Raw genomic sequence first — 21,469 nt, 5'->3', positions numbered from 1 at the left:
TCTTTTAGTCATACATTAGAAGCTAAAGGAAAGGCAATAATTCACAAGAACATATGAAAGTAAGACTTTTTTGTTTTTCCTTCTGTTTTCTCTTTTGAGCAGGCCTGAGCCGAGAGGCCCATTTGTTTATTTTCTATTTTAACTATGGTGTAAAAACAATTAAGTAGTCAAGGTGGTCGGTCCTCTGCCTTTGCCTTGTCTCCCCAGGCAGTTGTGTAGCCTAAAACAGACCTCTGTGGCTCACGGCATTTATCACAATAAGTGTAATAATACATCCAGAATACATAGAGTTCAAGACTCATACTGCAGGGGTCCCCCAGTTCAGTGACTAATGCTGACTTCACAGTGTTCTAAGGTCAGACTTCTTTACTAAGGAGATCCATTTGATCATCTCAGGGGTTTCAAGGCTTGAGTCTAGAATAAACAAGCATTTCATGCCAACCACACGAACAATGAAAACCATCTGAATATTTACTCACTAACAGAGGTACTTACTGTTAATAAGCAACTGAAACTCAGGAAAACCCCCTCTTATGGCTCAAGTGTTCCTTTGTTTGGGATCTCTGGACTGCAATCGTCTAAGATTGACCTGTTTCTTCAAAAAAGAAAACTCATAAAAATAAATCTTTTTCACAATCTCAGCATTCACTCCTATGCCTCACACCTAAATAACATATCAGTTTTAGACTTATATGGGAGAGTGGGAACTGCAACTCAGTGAGCCTTCCCAGATCCCTCAGACTGATCATCCATCTTAAACAAGTGTCTGTTAAGATTTCTATCAAAAAGCCACTTAGGAACAGACTTACAAAGTTGTTTAGCTCTCCCAGTAAGGGCAAGAATTAGTCACATTGTTTATTTTCATAGAAAACAACTCCATATTCTGTCTGTTGATTTGCTGGTTGACACTAACAGAGCTTTTGCAGCCTAATGACTCACTCTCACAGACATTCCCCCACCAGCAGATGTCTTTTAGCAAACAGCAATGAACTGTGATGCCAGTTTCTTCCAGAATTTATCCAAGCCTGGTGCCATTTTGGTGGTGAAATCCGTAGACAGCAAAGCGTCACTCTGTGACAAGGAGGGCTTTCACCTCTAAAACCTCAAGAGGACCACACGGCAGCAGCGCTCGGCCATCCTCAGTCTGCCGGCCAGGTATTCAAGGTGGTACAGGTCTGAGTGTGGTCGTCTTTCTGCAGCCAAGGATGTCACCTTCTCTGTTCCAGAGTCTGGCTGAACAGGAGTTTGTTTTGTTGCAGTTCTATGTCCCCATGAGGCTGTTTAAAATATGAGAGCTCAGTGAGTAGTGGGCACAGTTATTAAAAACCAGCTATGCAGCCATTCATTTTCAAATGTGCAAATTTTGTTGCCTTTCAATTTCAGAGCAAAGTGAGAAGATCAACACCACTCTCCTACAAGTGTCTGAGTGCTATATATTACAGATCCACCCAGCAAATGCTGGTCATTCTTATATTTAGCTTTTAATAAGGATAAAAAAATGAAAGGCAGGCAGTGGTTTCCCCTCAATTTCTGTATCAATATCTTATTGCTAAGATAAATTACCTGTCTATTCATTTCATATTTACAATACAAACAAGAGGGTGGTACAGATTTTAAGTGCATGACTGAATTGCCCAAAATGTGATTACAATAAAGAGAACACAAAGGGACACGTAGACAATAAGAAAGTTTTAGTTACATGTAATATTTAAAATTTTGCTCATGGTGCTTTGTTCAGACAGGGAAACAAATGATCAGTCATTTACGTAGTCATGTGGGTCACATTATAAACCAAAATCAATGACTTGCCCTTACTCAGTCATCCACAGACATGTGTTACCACTTGAAAATGAATTGAACTTTTTCACACTGATACCAAAACCCCACAGCCAGGCACATTTGAGGGAATTCTTGTTACTGTTCATAAAAAATATGTTTTGAATTTCAGAAAGGAAACATTCTTTTACTCTTTCTTCCATTAAGACCTAATACTGCATCTGTTTGAATCAATAATGGGAAATAGCAAAATGCTATTGGCATGGTTTACACCCACAATATTAGACTGGAATGTGCACATCATCTTAAAAAAACAAAACCAAAAATTGATGGTGACTTGGTGAACACATTAAACAGCATGGCATAAGAAATAAGCAGTTTTGAATCCCAGTAAACAAGAATGTCCCCTGAAGTGACCCTTAATGTTCTTTATTTACTGACTGTTGTATAACAGTGTTCTGCCAAGTATTTAAGTCATTGGTTTCAGATTTTATTGCAGTTTAATTTTAAAATTGTGCTGCCATTTTATTAGACATTGCCTCTTTAACATAACTGTAAAAATATTTCCTTGAGCAGCTGGGTCTGCCTAGTGTGTGTTTTGTTGCATCATAAAAGTTTGTTAAAGAAATGGGTGTGAAGGGCATTGTGGTCAATAAAAAAAAAACAGTACAATGTGAGGGTCTATTTCTAGTTTAGAGGCCAAAGGCTGTTTTTTCTTTTGTGTGTTGCAGCACTGTTGTTCAAAGTGGACCCACCAGTTGTAACCTCCTACACCCCCTAACTCCCCTCTCCTCTCAGATGATTTTCCCAAAAGGATGCCGCTTTCCTTCCATGCCGATGATTACAGAGTGCAGGAACCCATGACTTTGTCAGTGACACGTATTTTCACAAAAACATACAGTTTATGTTCTTTTGTGTGGAAAGAATGTAAATTTCTGTGTTTTTAAAAGGAAGAGGGGGGAAAATAACTTGGAAATTTGGATTGATTCCATTCTAATTCATCCCCTCATTCCCTTCCTCTCTCCCTTCATTTTCTTTCTTCATCCTGTCTGGCTTTGAGCAATGTGTTTCTCGTTGTCTGTCCCAATGGCTATAACTCTCAGCACGCTTGGTCGGCATACTTTTCATGCTTGAAAACCACTCAAAACAAAATGTATTTCCATTTCTTTTTTTTTTTTTACAACAATACTTGTTTTTTCCAGAGTAATAATACTGAAAGTTTTTAATCAGCCAAACTAGAAAAACATAACAGCAATTTCCCAATGTGCAAGAACACAAATAATTCTTACAAGAGAAGAAAATCAGTTATGTTTTCTGTAGGATTATTTTTTGCTCCCTCAGGACACCTGGCCCTTTTCACTGTTATGATAACTTAATTAAACATATAAATTATGCTTTCTGGTCATCTGCACTTGAAGAAAGTAGTTTAACATACAGTAAAGATGTCATTTTAAGTGTAGGGTGAAAATCAAGGTCAGTACTAAACTTTGTGTAATGTAATATACATGGAAAAGGTTGAAACCACCTCCTTCTTTCAGATCCTTTAGGTGTTGGTCTTTTTAGATCTGGAAGTGGATAAAGAGTCCAGATGAATCTATAGATATTAACTAAATGTAATTTCCAGCTCTCAGCAACTATAAGTTAAATACCACATATAAGTGTTCCCCCAGACATTTATTTTGGCGAGGTAGGAAGAGCTGCATTTAGACCTTGTGATGCTAAAGCTTGTGAACGAATCAATACAAGTTCTGTGAAGATGTGGTGTCTTGCTCCAACACTGTGGTTTCTTAGTCAGAACGACAGCTTGAAATATTGAACTTCAAAATGGTGCCAGTTACTCCTAAATTTCCTTCAACAGCATGTATATTTTGTGGTTAAAGGAGCTGTATGGTTTACTATAAATATAATGTCCTCTAAATCTCTATTTGTGCATCCATGTCTATTGCAGAAGTCACTACTGGTGGTTGGTAGTCTCCATTGGCGTAGTTCTTTTTATCTAGCATCAATAATCTGCTGATGACATAAAGTCAAAAATTAGACTTTATGTTCAAGTTTTCCCTGACCTCCATAACAGTTTGTGGACCAGCCTGGCTAACAGTATTTTCTCAGTCTATTGGCCTGATCATCATCCGGACAGATTTCATGGAGTAGAAGCCTCCACCATAGTCAGCCCAGAAGATCCCATCTTGGTACTTGCTGCGGTAGACACCTCCAGTGTACCAGACACCATTGAGATTGGCTTGTCCACAAGCATTGTACCACCAGCCTCCTTTGTAGAAATGGGCGCAATTACCTGTTGTGGAACAAGAAAATGAGGAATGATCAGTTTTCTGAAAACTATACCATATTTACAAAAAGAAATCACTGCCTTTATCACTTGCTAGTATACACCGACACACCAACATCATTTATGTGCCACTGTGTGAAGCATCACTTTCTTCTTTCTGTTTTCAACCAAAACAAGGAATTCAAGAGACTACAATAGTTATCCTCTGCCATAGATAAAGTCAGATTTTCTGCTAATCACTGTAATAGCTTCTATGAAAATGTCATGCTCATTTGTAAAAACATTCTGATTGCTTACAATTTAGTCTCTATATAGAGAAACATCAAAGTTTCATAAAATATTATATGCATCATAAAGCCTAGCACAGTGGAGGAGTGGTTAGTGCTGCTACCTAACAGCTACTGTAGAAGGTCCCTGGTTCAAGTCCACCCACTGTGTGAGACTTTTTTGTTTGGAGTTTGCATGTTCTCCCCATTTGTGCTTCCTCTGTGTACTCCAATTTCTTCCCAAAGTCAAAAGACATGCGTTTGAGTTTTACTGATTTACTCTTGCCCCTAAGTGTGAATGGTTGTCTGTCTGTGAATGTCTCTCTGTGTTGGTTCTGAGACAAACTAGCAACCTGTTCAGGATGTACCCACCAGCACCCCCATTATCCTGAACAGGGTACCGGGTTAAGATAATGAATGGATGGATCACATAGCCTTATACATATAGTATTTGTTGAAGACTATATGCACAAAGGAACCCTATTTATATGTCTACCTGAGAAGCCATCCTTGTCTCGATCCAGAGTGGTGAACTGTTTGCCATTGTGGCTGCTGAGCGAGTCCCCAGCGTTGCCCTGGTAGATTCCCAGCCGCAGGCGGTAGCCTTGGCTCTCTGGCTCCAGGTGGAAACTGTTGTACTGAGCATAGACTTTCTTGCCCATCCAGTCCTCCAGTTCCACCAACAACCTGTAGTCCCCTTGTCTCCCTAGGTTGTAGATGGTTTTCAGACCGAGCCAGTACTCCCCATCTATGTTTCCAAAGCCACTCTGAGTGAAAGAAAGATTAAAAAGAGGATTTCCGAAAAATTACAGAAAGTAATGTGCAGTGGTATCCTAAGGAAACATGAGAATGTTTTTGAAATATCTAAATATAAGAAGAGGCTATGGCATTGTCAACAAATGAGTAAGACATTTTTGTTTGATGACATTTTGGTCATGGTAGTAAAAAAACCTTCAAAAGAAAACATGCTGTGGCAAAAAAATATGCCAGACCATCTTAGAAATTCCCAAGAAAGTCATGTGGTAAGGTTTATGCTTGAAAATAAGCATCAGGCTTCAGTATGCTGCTTAATCACTCAAACACTGGAGACCTCTTGGATCACGGCTAATGTCGAAAAGGCCTGAGCGCTTGTGTTGAATAACTATGGGCAATCTATGTCTGGCCATGTGCCTCCAGAACACTTCACTTGGAAGAGGAGGTTTGAGGTTTGTGATTGTGGAGTAGTTGGGTGAGCCAGCAGATGATGAATGATGTAGAGTTTCAGTCTAGGGCCTCCTCTCTGGTGCTGTGTGTGTGTACATGTGGTGGGTTTGTGGGAGAGCGGAGAAGCAAATCAATGTTGAAAAGAGCAATTTAGTTTCTAGTTACACATGCACAGCCCAGACTGGGCTGAATGTAACCCTGGATTGCTGGGGCTGCCAACAACGACACTCTCCATCTCATTCTCACAGAGCTTTGATGAGAGGGCTCTATATGCTGTGGTGCAACAAGCCAACCAGCCATCTATCCAGGAAGGCACCGTAGTAGTGGTGGTTTTGGAAAGAATGCCTCCAGATTGAGCTGTGGAACATACCTTCATTGTGGTCTATCTAATGTCTCATAACGGGAATCTCAAACCAAATGACCTTAAATTAATAATGCTGACATAGCATTATATTTTACATTAAGTGAAAACACAAGGATTCTGGCCCAGAATATTGACCCAAGGACCCCAGATGATTCCCCTAGATGGGCCATACAATGGCCACTGTCTATGAGCCAAATATTGAGAGGTTGGCTGAGCACAGGAGGGAGAGAAAAAGGGTAAAGACAGGGCAGGGGAAGGTTTATTGTCGTCACCTTGTAGTTATCCCAGTTCCTGAAGAAGTTAACAGATCCATCTCTCCTGCTCTGGATTACAGTCCATCCCCCATTGTCTATATCCTGTTCACACCAAACCTGCACTGGCCTCTCTGCTTCATCTGGTTTAATCAGGTACATGCCACTGGTGCTGTAGCCAGCTTCCTGTGCCTCCAGACAGTCTCTGAATGGGCCTGAAGGAAAGAAAAATAAGAAAGGAAGGCAGGTGGTAAGAAAGGCAGGGGTTTTGGAAATGAGAGATGGAGGACAAACAGTACAGTTTCTGGAGATAAAAATCACCAGAAACTTTACTGGTTCATTTGTAAATACTTAAAATCTCAAGGCAGACAGAAATGACTACAGAAAGATTGTTGTTAAGAAGTTTGAGGTCTACAAGTTGATAATTTCTTGAAACATGGATCTTGAACATTACAATAATAACACCAAAAACAAAAAGAATCAAGCTATTAGATTTGATAGGCATGAATGGCCAGTAACAAAAAACAAAATCACATCATAATGGAGTAACTGCACTTGTTTACTATGTCTTCCCAGAACATTAGAGAGGAAGGGGCTTAATTACATCACTTTAATAAGACATGGCTTGACTTAATTTGAGGTCAAAAAACCAAAACACGTATCATGTTAACCCAAATGTTTAAGTAGTCTGCCTTTTTTTCAAGGTAATTCTAATTACAAGATTTTTAATTACAAGCGCATAAAGCAGTGAGTTTGTTTGAAGGGAAAGTGGCCCTCTAATAATATAATAATAATAACAACGTGAAGCTATAATCCATGAATTATACCAGAAGCACCTCTACTTGTGGTTTGCTGGATCCTAACATAATGTACCAGCCTGGGTTTTGTCTACATCTCACATGCAGTGGAACATTTTAATGCACAGCTGCACTGAAATCCGACACACTTTATTATTCTTGGGCGAGGGCGATCTAAATGTGTCAGGAATTTCTGTTGATGAGCACAATCATACTGGAAAGGTCTTTCTTTGCTTTGCTTTAAATCCCCGGCCTCACTTCAGACGTTACAACATTTTTATTTCCATCCTGGTTTGTGTTTTTTCTGTTGAGTGTGGAGCAGAGATCCAGCTGAATTGCAAATCATTAACCTTTGAAAACAGGGCTACTGGCCCACATGCAGCTGCATTGAAAATCAAAGACTGTTTCGTTTTTTTAATTACATGGTTGGCCTTTACATTTCACCAGGAATGTTATGGTGACTTAATCAAGGACCAAATGAATGGAAATTAATGAAGAGATGAATGGAGGGATGCATGGTTGCATTGTAGGGCTATATTTTAGCAAGAATCTGGAAATATGATTCATAAAATGTTAAACGTGTTAGGAGTGGTTAATTGTGATATTGTAACCAATTCAATACGTTGATTAGCAGAATCTGTCTAGTCATCAGGTGCTTAAACACAAATCAAAAATAACCCAATATCTGGTACAAAATTTTGTATGTATAATATTATGTATGTATAATATCGCAGTTTTCATTTGCTGACATTTTTTCTACACTCCAAACAGATGGACAGATCACTCACTAGCCCACCCACTCACCTTCAGCACTGAAGTTTCTCTGAGGAGGTTTCTGGACTTCCAGGGTACCACCTGTGGGTGATGGCCCGGAGCGAGAGCCCCTTTCCCGTGCAAACCCTCGCGTGTTGTCCCTCTGGATCTCATTGGTGAAACGGGGCACATTCACAGGGATGTTCTCAGGCACCACCTGCACCAGCGGAGGTCCCAGGGGTGGCTGCTCATGCCTGTGACTGTACACCTGCATGCAACGCTCTTCTAGTGCTCCAATCAGCACTGACTGATTGTTCACCACCGCAGACAGGGCTGCGTATTTGGCTTCCAGTTCCCTGTACCTGGAGGTAAGTCGCATTGACTCAGTGGTGGCGTTAAGTATGCGTGTCTCCAGTTGTGCCAGCTCCAGTGAATTGTCCCTCTTCCTGATGATCTCATGCAGCAGCTGCATGTAGAGTTGGGTCACCCTAGAGTTCATGTTCCTGCTCTCTTTTCTCAGCAGCTTCATCTCATTCACCAAGTTGCCATCCACATCTACCACCAGCTTTAATGTCTCCATCTCCCGACGCTGCTTTGACAGAAGGTCGCGCACTGCAGCCACATCCAGGCGCGTCACTCGGTCCTTGTCGGTAGAATAACCCCGGGCAGCACAAATGGGGCCAGTGATCTTCTGTTCAGGGACAAGAAATGTGTAAGAGCACTTCTTGCTTTCTTCATTGTTCTCTGGAGCCCTTCGTATCCGGGATAGGATAGGGTTTTTGGTGAGGGCTTGGCTGCTGCTCCACAGTGACAAACCAAGTAGAAAAAACAGGCTCCATGTTCCAGGTCCCATGGTGTTTATCACTAAACAAGCTATAGATTCATATAAAGAAGGAGAGAGAAGAGCAGGCCATGTTAATTTAAGGTAAAGTTATTTGTTCTATATTCTATGAATACCAACAAGGTTTTAGCCATTCTCCGTCTCTCTGTTTCCCACTTCCTCACCATTTCTTTGGCTCCCAGTCCCAAACCAATTAACATGTGTGTCTTGTGATGATCTAACTGTGATGTTAGCATTTAGCTCCAAGCACAGATGTGCCTAAGTACTCACAAACATGCCAAACAGCTGGGTGCTATATTGACCATATTTATGGGTTATTGATCTATCATACCAGCCGTTGTTGTATACGTCTCATGTGCAATTGAACATTTTTATCCACAGCTAAAAAAGTAAAGTACATTTTTGGGGACTACTTTCAGTTCTGCATAAAAACACATTGGTTTTAACAGAACCCCAAAAGAATTGATCAAAAATAAACCACAGTGCCATGTTTATCATAACAAAGTAATAGTAATTTTGGACACTGATAAAAGTCTACATGAATAAACTACTGTATCTGGCTTTGGCTTCACGGAGAAGAGAGGGTGTTAGTGGATGTTAGTCATTTTATGGATTTATTGACAAAATCCACAAATGTATTCTTTTATTTTGTTTAAATATTTATGAAGAACTTTCAACGCTTTGATTGTTTTGTACTTTTTGTCCAACTTTCATTTAGGCATCATACCAGAGGACTCCACTGTTATGCAAACGTTTTCTTTTCTAGACTAATTAAATTAAATCCAATATAAAATACTGTCCATGCAAATCCTAAATACAGCGGAAAACTTTAAGTTAAGACTCAACACAGCATGACTCTGTAAGAGTTAATTTTGAAATGGGAATTACAATGCAAAGTGAAAACTAGCAGACTCTGGCACAGACAGCTGCTTTCACACATCAAGTACTGCAGACTGGTGGCAAGATGTGCATTCTGGTTCATTTGTGCTGGAGTAAGAGCAGTGCCCCTCACTTACCACAGATCTGTTATCGTAACGTATATTTTCAATACATTCCCTTGTGGTTTTTCTTTCATTGCAGCTCTTTCCATACCTGTATCAAGTATCCGGGTGTGTGCAAATGGTGGGATCTGTTTTTCATATTTCTGTAGAGCTCGGGGATTAGACCTTCCATGTATCTTCCTTATGGCTTTTCAGTGTAACTGCACCAAGAGCCTAACAAAAGATTTGACTGAAAGTGAAAATATTTGGTAGAAAACTGATTTAATTTTGCCAAGCATGATGAATGGAACACAGTTTAATGTCCATCTTTGATAGATTTATGAGATGTCGAACTATTGGTAATGAGCAAAAGAGTAGAAGCTGGCCAAAGAATATCAGTGGGATTGACTGACTCATTTGAGCTTCTGCCATGTCTGCCTGGCTGGTAAAAACAGATAAATTTGAATTTGGTGGGAAAAAAAATATATTGATGTGTTTGTGGAGCAGCAGTGGAAATACAAAATCTGTGATTTATGGGTAATGTTTTCTTAAGTCTATTTTTGGACGGAAAGCTTGTCATTTGATCATGTTGGTTTTGACAGCGCAACCAATGGTGCAGGAGTGGGTGACGTTCAAAAATGCACACTAAGTAAAATATCCCTTCTTCCATATTTAATAGCAAGGCCTGGGTCTGGAAGTGGGGCTACTGGTGAGCCAAGTGCAGGCTGTATTTGGCTGTTGAGCCACATTCGACCAGAAGGTGGTCTGGTAGATATAGTCAATGAGGTTAAGTAACCTTCATCTAACACTTGACAGGCACACAATGTGAACCACTTCACATCGGAGCTCATCAAACACGAATTCGCTGAGGATTTTAACATATGCCAACAAAGCAGAAATAAATGAGTCCAAGATAGAGACAGCAGGGGCTTTGAATCTTTTTCTGTGGTCTCCTCTTGATGTTTAGTTGCACTGAAGAGTCCTGACCACAGTTAATGGGAAAGATCCCAGAGCATTACCTAAGCACAAGCTGCTGCTGTAGCAGAACAGAACCCTTTTATAATTGTCACAGGGAAAAAAAAACATGCTTACCTCAATGGAAATCAAGTTTTTGTTTTTTCAAGAACCAAAACACAGTGACTGACTAAGAGAAAGTGTTTGAACAATGTTGTTTAGCAGCCCTGAAGCCTGTGTTTTAACTTTAACATATGAAAAAGGCTTCAGATTGTTTTTTAAAGATTATAAATCATTTAAGGGTGAAGGAAATAGGCACTTTAAGAAAAAACATCCATGTGTCCAAGCTCAGGAACACCTTGGCACTGTCAGTTGGTTATTAATACCCTACGAGTATTTTTCCTATACTTCTGTAATCACAGGTCATCTCCTTCAATAGCTTGGTCTCAGCAATTGGCCAGTCCGCACGTCTCCAGCCCCACAATATGAATCTCACAGGCCCTGGCCTGACAGGAGTGACAGTGTTTACACTGAGGCTCCTCAGCCAGGGCTGTGAATCTCATCGTCAGTTATTACTGTCGGGTTTCTCCCTGTCGTTCACACCCTGCTGGTCTTCATCAAGTCAGCCGCAGCAGCAAGTTTTTTTGTTGACTTATTAAAGGAGGATTTTCTCCTCTCCCCTTCTCTCCTCACTTAGAGCCAGACCTTGCCAGATCTACCCACCTCATCTATATTAATGCAGTCCTTGCAACCAGACAGGTCAAACTTTGCGGTGGCTGGTTTTTTACAGCCCAGAGGAATGGTAGGACACTGTCAATCCGCACACAGGCTGTAAGTGCTATGACTGAGCTTTAACTGTCTTCTGGTACAATCTTCAATTACAAGGTTTTCTTTTACATTCAAGCCCTAAAAAACATATCCTTGGGGAATATCACATTTGTTTCCTTTTCCAACCTTATTTCACCATACAGAATGAATTTATAATGCACCATAAAGTCAAACTTTGTCGTGGCTTTTACTGTGGTCCAGCACATTTTAGGACTGTGCCAATTATCCCCCAAATTATTCTGAAGGTGCCACTGATTAGATATGTCCGCTGAGCTTTATACATGCTGAACATGACTATAGGATTTACAACACATATTTCTTTTAAACATAAACCTTATATGGTCATATGTTAAATTTAAGTGGTTTACATCATCATCATATAGTTTCTAATTTAACATTAAAAATGTCAATATGACATAAGATTTCAATCTGAAATCTTTATTCTATTCTAATTGCAGTTATGACTGGGGACATCCAAGGTTTTTCTAGAGAGGACAAAAAACGTATCCGTCTCATGTACATTTTATAAATAACTTTAATATCTTAGAAATAGAAAAATAAAAACCCTACCTATGTCACTGAAGTCAATCAGTGGTCCAGGATGTGCAGGTAAGACCCAGTTTGGTGTTTCAGTTGTTTTTCCTATGTAGGTTCTTGCTCTCCATTCTCCTCCGCTCACTCTGTCCCAGTGCTCATTGAGAACGATTGAAGAAGAAGGCCTGCAAACAGGCAGCACAAGCATACGCTGTTCACTGTGAGAGAACAGAGGAGGGTGGTCCATGCACAGAAAGAGGGAGGCCGACGGTGTGGGATTTTCTCTGTAGTTTGAGCAGAGAGACGGCTTGGCCCTGCCTTCCTCCTCTGGTGTCATGTGAAGTTTAGGGTGAAAAGAAAGACTTCCCCTAATACAAGGTTTCACTACAATGAAAACCTTGCCATGAATCAGATTGGCTGGCCATAATTGAGAGTGTATAAGACATTCACAATCAGTCCAGCTGTCATTCAAGACTCTTTAGATCCTTTTTACAAAGTTTATATATCTTTTGCCTGATTGACACAGAAACACTTTCTTTCTGATGCTCTCACTCATCTAAAGCTTCACATATTTCTCACACTCTTCTTACTCCTCACAAGGCTGTTTCCTGTCAGCTCTCTAATAACTGTGATCCAGTAGCTTTATCATGATAATAGAAGATCTGTTTTTAATGTGTATCTCATGTTTGTTCCATTTTCGAGATGTGTTTCTTCTGCATCAGTCCAAGAGTTTTTGGCAGCTGTGTTTATTTGGTTATGAGGACAAAAAGCAGAGGGCTTTACAAGCAAAAAGACTGCCTCACGGCTAAATGTTTTGGATTAAGGAGGAAGCACAGGCTTTACAGCATGGGGATTCTCTGCGTGGGGAGAAATACTTCAGCATGTGGGAGGACAGTTTTGCTTATGAGCAATCAACTACACGACATTCGTAGTGAAGGATTTAATGTGTTTGTGCACAAAAGTGTGTAGGTGCTTATGTGTGTGTGAGGATGAATGTTTATGTATGTGTGACTGAAAGTGTTTCTCTTCAGGGTGGTTGGTTAAAAGGTCACAGGAGAGATTGGAGTAGTCGCAAAACAAAAGAGAAAATAAAAAGAATGGCAAGAAATTATTCCTTTTTCATGAAATCACTGTTTCATTGTTCTTGACTCTTATCTTTATAAAACCTAACCTTTTTCCATGAAATATGGGATTTTTCACAGCCCGTGATAAAAACTTACAAGTAGGCCACACAACATTTATCATGAAGGTGACTAACCAATAAGGGTTATAATAGGAATCCCGCTCTCTCTGTGAGCCCCTCCTTTGGGTTAAACAGGTTTATTACCCACCCCGCCTCCACAGTCGTTACAGTCCACTAATGAGATGCAGGAAAAGTGCAATAGATAGATAGAGAGAAAAACTACAAACAAGTGACGTCACTGACCAATAGGAGGCGGCACGTCTGCGAGCGGTGCCTGTCGACGTTCAACAGCAACGGTTTTGATCAAAGCTGAAGAATTTTTATTAACTTTTCATTTGTGTGTGTCAAATCATTTACTCAGCCACGACGTCTGAGTTAAATTTGTGCTGAGCATCTTGCAAACGCAGTTGTTTTTCTTTACCTGCCGACTGTCACTATTCCAATATGGTGAGTTTTACCGCTTTCCCTTCCATTTAATCTTACCAGTGTTTTATTTCCGTGTATTTTGTGCCAGTGACTTGTGCTTGACTTAGACACAGAGCTGAAGCACCAGTTCCTTTGGCCCATTTTATCCCACAGAGACGGGTTGGATTAGGTGATTTAAACAGGCTTTACTTATGTGCGCTTCTTTATCTGACGCAGATAAAATTAGAACTCTGCAGAGAGATCCTGTTTCACTGTGGGTCTGTTGAGCCCAAAGCAAAAACCCTGCAAGACAAATGTCGGGGTCAACTTGCGCTTTACAAACATACTTAATGTCAACAACAAGCAAAAACCTTTAAACTATATTTAGGATTAGACTGTATAGATATGTAGAGTAGTACTCTAATAGCCTTATGAGTATTATACTATTTCCCTTATTATGTTTTTAATTTATTTCATGTATTTTCTTCAACAATATTAAAATTATTATACCGTGCTTATCATTTGGTAGTTTGAGTCTTCTTCTTACTTGATGTTGTGCTGCAGGATGGTGAGGGCCCCCAAACACTGTGCGACCTCTGTCTGGCTAAGGTGTGCTGCAGCCTGGATGCCCTGTGCAGCAGGCGAGCCGATGGTTCCATGTGCCTCATCTGGGCTCCACTCTTCCCACAGGAGATGACTGACCAGCTACTGCATAAGATGGCAACTAAAGGTAGCTTCACAGTCTACAATAACCAAGGAACACTAAAGTTGTCTTTGCTTTGGGCAGCCAACTTTCAAACAAAAGTGTTTTACAAAGTCAGGACATTATTAGCTCTAACTTAACGTGTCATCCCCTGATTAATTAGTTGACAGTGTACTAAGAGATTACAATTTGACAGCCTGAAATAGTAGTAAAAATCTTCCACAAACATAAATGTGGTTAAACTGGTGCTATTTTTTCCTACATGGCTCTGTTTGCTTCTCCCTACAAGGCATACTGAATGACACAACTGTTGGGATTTTCCGAAACTGCAAAGAGCTCCGTCTGCGCAGAGTCTCTATCCGCTGTTGTCCAGTCTCTGCAGAAGCTTTCCGTTTGGCCCTCTGCCCTCACCGACTCCAGGAACTAGATGCCTCGTGGGTCTCTGGAGGTCTTACAGGAGCTAACATCATCTCTGGTCTGGCCTCCAACCCGGAGTGCAGACTCAGCCTGCAGAGGTTGTGCCTGAATGGACTACATCTAGACTGGGAGGCTCTGAAGGATGATGGAGGGGTCCCAGTTGGCTTCAGTGCTTTGCAGGGCCTGAGGACACTTCATATTGCAAACACAGACATGACTCATTCCATCCTTGAACATATTTGTACTCTCCCTCTGCTGGAGACTCTGGATATCTCATGCAGTGCTGTGTCAAAGCTCACAGCACTCCTTGACTGCAAGAACACTCTGAGATCTTTGATCGCCCACAGGCTGCAGGGGCTGGAAATGACACCTGCCAGGTTGCTCTCTGTCTTCAGCCAACTTCACGCTCTCAGGCATCTGGACTTGTCAGATGACCACTTTGCTGTGGATGACAGTGATGGAAGAGATGGGGATGAGGCAGTGCAACAGCTTCTAGAGGGAAGTCCCCAGGTCCTTCCTTCTCTTCTTTCTCTAGACATCTCTGGGCGGAAAAAGGTTACTGAAGGAGCAGTCAGAGCGTTTGTAGAAGCCAGGAGTGAGCTTGTCTTTTTAGGCCTGTTAGCCACAGGGCATAGCTCCTGTGATGTCCTGGCTTCACAGAAAAACTTAAAAGTAAGTGCTGGCCTTTGGCACAAAGTTTATCTCATAATAATGTTTTTGAAATGTTAGGACGTGATAAAGTTGTAGACACACAAACTTGAGTAGCTTGTAAGTTTCTGATTTGAATTTGCCTTTAAGCCTTTTTTTGTTACCCATATACCCATTCCATTTCCTGTGTACGTTCAGGTTACCGGAGAGGCTAATGAAAACCAGGTGTGTGAGGCCCTGAGAAGGTATAGAGACCGGGAGTGTTTCATACGAGAGGCCTTGGTCCATCTCTACAGTCTGACCACAGACAGTGACAAACCTCAACCAGATATTCTAAAGGTATGGGCACAGCAGACATGTTGATATGTATCCACTCTATATACAATATGCTGAACCCATCCATAAGAAGAAAAACACTCTTTTTAGAGGTAAATCTTAAGTGGACTGTCTCTGAAATGTCGGCAGTTCTCTTTGATTGCACAGGAAACCTTCTGGTGTGCACAGAGTTGTATCAGGAAGTTGGTCTGTAAACTATTACGTCCACAAACAAACACAGTTTAGGTAAAACATCCGTTAACATCAGGTGTTGCTGATTAAATGACGCCATGTTTTAACAGTACAACAATAAAACCCAGGTTGTCACAAACTACAATTCTGAAATAACTGCTACTTATTTACTTTAAGTGCTATTTATTTCAGTAGTTTAGAAATTGGAATGACTTTTTTTTAGACTTGCACACTAATTTAACTTATACCTAAACTTGTAAATGAATCACTTATATTTAAAAGGTAGTCTCATAAAAATCATAATCTGTAAGCTTAAGTTACAGTTATTGTTTATAAAACATTTTTTTATTCGCCCCAAATCTTGTAGTGTTCAAAACCCTTATAAAGTCTAATTTAAAAAGAAAAAGAGATCTTTTAATTTAAATATCCTTTGTATCCCATTTTCTTTGCAAGGCACAAAGTGGTTTGGAACAGTTTGTCCAAGCTCAGTTTGAACATGTCGTACAGTTAAAGTCAAGCTGAAATTATAATTACTGTACTTAGATGTCACCAGAGAGAGAAGAGGTAATGAGTCAGTTTCTATTAGAGCCTTACAGAGCCTTACAACCACAGCTGCCTCAGAGAGCAGTTTTAGGTGGTGGGGAGGTTAACACACTAATTCACACTTTAGCTGCAAGGCCTTATAGACCATTTTCAATCTGACGTCCAACTGAAAAAAGTCACAAACAATAAAGATTACTAATTTAAAAACTAATAACTATTAAGACACTAGAGCTCTTATTTCCTGTAGCTGGTGCTATGTGCAATGCAGAACCATCCCACCTCCCTGCACGTCCACCTGGTGGCTACAGCGTGTGTGTTCAACCTGATATCTCAGGACCTGGCAGAAAACATGCCTCTCAGCCTGCTCAGCTCCACTGTCACTCAGCTGCTTCATGCCATGAAGACCTTCCCCAACCACCAACAGGTCAGGTGTATACACTTAGATTGTAGGTTCATAATTAAATATAATTTAATTGGCTAAGTCATCATTCACCAGAATTTGGCCTAATAATTACATCTGTTACTGGTGCATTTGGTTTAAGCCCCGCTCTGCCACCTTCACACCGTAACTGTAACTCCATATTGCCTCGAACATACATACACATAATAGAGTTTCCTGCACCTACATTTTTCTTCATTTCATTAATTTTTTCCATCTTTCCAGGTGCAAAAGAACTGCCTGTTGGCTCTCTGCAGTGACTACATTCTTCAGAATGTCTCTTTTGAAAAGTTAGTGCAATTCACTCACTCACTTGTAATATCATGTATGAACCCATAGTCAAGCAGGAGCCAAAATAATGAGTCCACTAATAGAGTGGCACTGCATTGTTTTTCCAACAGATTAGGATTCAGCTAAAATGTTTTTTGTCTTTAAATCTTTTTGCCAAAGGAAATAGCCTGTCCAGATGTAAAAGACCTGTACTCAGATTTTCCCATCATGTGTCTGAATTGTTGGTTTATTTTTGTAAGACTCTGTTCTTTATGCCCATGCTGTGATCATGATTCAGGTTTTTAGCAGCCACGCTGGTGATTAACTGGCTGAGCAGCCACAAAGAACCGGCCCTTCAGAGGATGGCTGTGGCTGTCATATCCATTCTGGTGGCCAAGGTCAAGACACTGCTCACTTACTGTGCATTAGTCTGCTGCAGGAGAGTAATCCAGCACCAGTTAGTTGCAACTAATAAGAAGCCCCATGCCTCACTCAGCTCTTATACCTCTGTGACTCCAGTTTCAACAGCCACCTTTATGCTTTTATGTAGTTGGAAAAAAGTAGTGTTTGTTCTAGTTTGACATTTGGAGATATGGACAGAATTCAAAGAAGCACTGACCTTTTTTTATTTTATTCACAGTTGTCTACAGAGGAGACTGCTCAGCTCAGCAAGGATGTCTTTATTATGAAGGTGCATTAGTGTTAAAAAAAAATTAATATGTAAATTAATTTATCTAACAAATACCCGTTATAAACCATTTTGTTCCCTTACATCATCATCTTTTCCTCATGTTTGCTCTTTTCCTTGGCTCTGTCTAATAGCAGCTGCTTGCTATTGTGCAGCAGAAGGCTATGGTGGGAGTCATTGACTCTACTCTGAAGTTTGCCCTTAGTGCTCTGTGGAACCTGACGGATGAGACGCCCACCGCTGCTCGCAATTTCATTGCGTGCCAAGGGTTGGAACTGTACGAGGAGGTTCTGGAGGTAGAAGAGCCTTTCAAATATAGTGATGTCCAGAATCTGACCTCTACCTACGCAGAGGGTCACAGACCGCCAGACATTTTTACCTTTATGTTGTCTTTTTTGTGTGTTGCAGTCTTACTACACGGAACCTTCTATTCAGCAGAAAGTTCTTGGTCTCCTGGTGGGTTCAGCATGCATATATGTAGAATTTATTTTTTCTTTTTATTTACATGCTGTGTATGCCACAGTTCTGCATTTTCTCATTCCTGTAGCTTTTTTCCTTTTACAAAAAATTGTAATGCCATAGGCACATAGGAATGTCTACTAAGAAAAATATTTTCTCTGTTTTGTTTTGCAGCTATTTTCAGATTTACCGTCACAACAAACTGCTGATATGATCAATAGAAATAACATTAGGTTAATCTGTAAACAAATTAGCATTAAACAGTTCTGGCAACTGTTATTATTAGTTACTATTCTTATTGCTGATATCACTACTATCAATAAACTTGCTGTGTTACAGAACAACATTGCAGAGGTGGAGGAGCTACAGCCTGACCTGATGGAGGAGGACCTGTTGGAGCACATCCTCAGCCTCCTTCAGGATTCCCACATGGAGGTGGGGGTTCGCTACTTTGCTGGGGGGATTCTAGCACACCTCTCCTCCAGGCCAAAGGTCTGGACCCTGGATGAGGAGCTTCGCACTACCATACTGAAGCAGCTGGTGTGTATTTTGTCATTTAGCAGATTGTAAAATTCATTCTTGGCTCCTTTCGATGTGCCTTTTGTTCTTTGCAGCATGCTTCAATAATAACATGGACTCAGCTGGAGAGAGAAATGGTCTCCTACAGGTTAGTGATAAGCAAACTGCACAGAAGCAGCCATTTTAAATGCATTTACTCACTCTCTCTGTACAATTCAGTGTCAAATGTGAGCTACATAATGCATAACACATCCTGATTTCTCTCTGTAGTACTCTTACATAACATTTTTTAACATTTTTGCTAAGTTGTTGCTTCATTTAAATAATATGTGTATGGTAGACCCCTTTTGGTAGTAAGTTTATTCATATGTGTTACATATATACTGTACAATTAAAATCATTTTTATATGTATGTTACAGGATACACATGTTACTTGTCTGAATAAAAAGCTAAAGTAAATATGGCATATAGTACATACACCACTAACGTAGATGTATGTATTTACACATCAAATAAGGATTTGTCACACTGAATACTATAAATAAATGCCAGACAAAGCTCAGACAATCACAAGAAATCATTCAGACAAACCCCAGTCTATATTTCCTGGATTGGACCAAAAACAAAACAATCTTGCATGAACCCAACCAGTAAATTTTGTTAAGAATTACTTCAGCTATTATTAGATCTCAGTTTGCTGTCTACTCTCATCAATATTTCAGGTCGTTTCGCCCGTTCTGCCCTCTGCTTCAAACTAGTCTGCCCTCAGGAGTGCAGCTCTGGGCAGTCTGGGCCATTTGTCTGGTCTGCAATCAAAACAGTAAGACACACAAATACTAGTATGGAGATCCTGGAGGGAGTTTCACTATATGGAGCACATAAAGATAAATCTGTATTGATGAAATAAATAAATACAAAGTAGAATAAATTTAAGAGAGAATTGATTATCACCCTTTTCTTTTGCTGTTTTTGAATGTCACAAACAATTATACCCTATATGATTTCAGATAGGTTCATATAGATATGCCTAGTGGATTTACCAGACAAATGATATTGCATTTGAGGATTCATCACCTCATCCATGCTCCTGTAACTTCCTCTCTCCTCCATGCTCTAGTGTCACATTACAGCAGCATGCTGGACAAGGAGGGCGTGACTGAACTTTTGAAGGCTTTGGCTGGGCATCCTGACACAAATAGTGATGTTAAAAGGATATCATACAACATCTTGCAATTGGTAGAGCAATACCAGAGTAACTCTGGGGCCTCTGACAAACACACAGGATCTGCTGAGTCTTGAGGTGGACTTTATTTAATTGGATTGTCTTATGTGCTAGATGTGAAATGCAGATAAATCAGATACAGTATTGAAGTAAATCATCTTGTATTTAATGTTAAATCAATTTAATTATGTATTATGTATTCAGTCTGAATATACTCTGTATTCCATATGGAGAGTAAGATCACTGGTTGTAAAAAATTGTAGCTGTCATATTCTGCCTTTGGAAGGTAAACATGTTTACAGAGAGCAGGGAAAGTCATTGTTAATATATGTTCTATTTTGAGGTCAAATTGCTGCTAGATTAAAAAAAATGTCAGTGCTTCATGAAGTGATTTAATTAAACAGAAGCTGGAAACAAAAGTTAGATCATAGCTGATTCCACAAACCATCACTAGAGGGGGTTTTAGTACTGTAGCTGCAGGACTGAGTCTGCCCTCAAGATCTCCTTATGTGAAGTATTGACTAGACATATACATTCAGCATCATACATGATCAGTAACAAGACATGATCTGCTGTGGGGTTTTTTTTTGTTTTTTTTTGTCTGCACTTAGGGCCTCATTATACAGCTCATGTTCAAAACTAAGTTATCTCTCCTACTCTCCACTCAGTCTCTCCCTCCTGGTATCCTAGATGCTGAATTCATTATATTTTATGTAACAGAGTTGGAAGACAAAACTGCTCATAGGCATCCACTGAGTCTATTCTAAGTTGGTCTATTAATAATTCTTTTTGAAAAGTGGATTAACAAGTGCACATGAATGTTTGAGTTGTACCACTATGGTTAACTTAAATGTGATAAATCCCTTTGGTTCACACTTTTTTTTTTAAATCCTTAAAGGAATTAAACAATTTAAAAAAAAAGATGGCTTTGCATGCTTGTGATTCAGTCAGGTTGGCCCTTCCTTGCCAGTGGTAGGTTATGTGTTTGAAAAAGAGCTACATAAATTGATCAAGCATCAGCATTTAATCATCAACATTTTAACTCCCTAAACATTAAACACATGGAGGCAGCCCTGTGGGTTCAAAGGTTATGTGTCCTGTAGTTAACATGGTGTTATGTGAGCAATTGAGGTCATGAGAAGAGGTGTGGGGGTAACAGACTACTTTCCATGGGCTTCAGGTTATTCTGCAGCACTTGTAGTATACTTGGAAACACAGCATGTGAGAATGAAAAGCGCACAGAGCAGCCGAAGGGTAATTGTAGTGTGGGTTGTGTTTATCTGGTTTCAAGTTTCTGCCTTTGGCCCTAAGAGCTTATTAATATTAAAGTGACACAAGAGACTGGAACAAACAGAAAGGCTGCATCAAAAAGACAAAGGAAAAAAACAAGAGGAAATAATTAACAAGTAATGTTTTTTTTTTATTTACTTTTTTCAATAATTGTTTTAATTTACTCCATTCTGAAAAGTCACGATAAATATAGAGTTAGGATATCTTAGCTTAATATTAAGATTTCAAATCAGCAAGCTGATTTCTATCCAAAGCTAACTAAATCCCTCTACATGAATTTACAACTTTATTTATGATTGGTAGAAAAACAAATGTTAAGTGGAGGTTGTTACTTCCTTTGC

General features: G+C 40.0%; 2 protein-coding genes across 4 annotated transcripts; one reads left to right on the top strand and one right to left on the bottom strand.

Annotated features, from left to right (window-relative positions):
* Positions 1–1,676: 1,676 nt before the first annotated feature.
* On the bottom strand, positions 1,677–12,186 carry LOC137140749 (angiopoietin-related protein 1-like). Its single transcript, XM_067529341.1, has 5 exons — positions 11,871–12,186; positions 7,749–8,570; positions 6,169–6,362; positions 4,826–5,096; positions 1,677–4,069 (listed from the first exon to the last, which is right to left on the bottom strand). Exons 1-5 carry the CDS (start codon positions 12,169–12,171, stop codon positions 3,882–3,884), a joined length of 1,776 nt encoding a protein of 591 aa, XP_067385442.1. The 5' UTR covers positions 12,172–12,186; the 3' UTR covers positions 1,677–3,881.
* A 1,044-nt stretch (positions 12,187–13,230) lies between these two features.
* Positions 13,231–21,098, top strand: LOC137098509 (protein zyg-11 homolog). 3 transcript variants are annotated; one of them, XM_067474786.1, is made up of 14 exons: positions 13,233–13,464; positions 13,987–14,152; positions 14,415–15,214; positions 15,389–15,529; positions 16,488–16,664; positions 16,905–16,969; positions 17,248–17,347; positions 17,590–17,640; positions 17,775–17,933; positions 18,046–18,093; positions 18,436–18,636; positions 18,711–18,763; positions 19,339–19,436; positions 19,734–21,095. In XM_067474786.1, exons 1-14 carry the CDS (start codon positions 13,462–13,464, stop codon positions 19,913–19,915), a joined length of 2,244 nt encoding a protein of 747 aa, XP_067330887.1. In that variant the 5' UTR covers positions 13,233–13,461; the 3' UTR covers positions 19,916–21,095. The 3 variants fall into 3 exon arrangements, with proteins under 3 accessions (XP_067330888.1, XP_067330887.1, XP_067330886.1); XM_067474785.1 differs by having other exon boundaries at positions 13,234–13,464; positions 17,772–17,933; XM_067474787.1 differs by lacking the exon at positions 16,488–16,664 and having other exon boundaries at positions 13,231–13,464; positions 17,772–17,933; positions 19,734–21,098.
* The last annotated feature ends 371 nt before the right edge of the window (positions 21,099–21,469 follow it).

The sequence above is a fragment of the Channa argus genome, chromosome 14 (assembly GCF_033026475.1).
Source record: "Channa argus isolate prfri chromosome 14, Channa argus male v1.0, whole genome shotgun sequence".
NCBI classification, from domain to species: Eukaryota; Metazoa; Chordata; class Actinopteri; order Anabantiformes; family Channidae; genus Channa; species Channa argus.
Note: the sequence above shows the minus strand (reverse complement) of the source record. Positions and strands in the feature narration are given on the sequence as shown.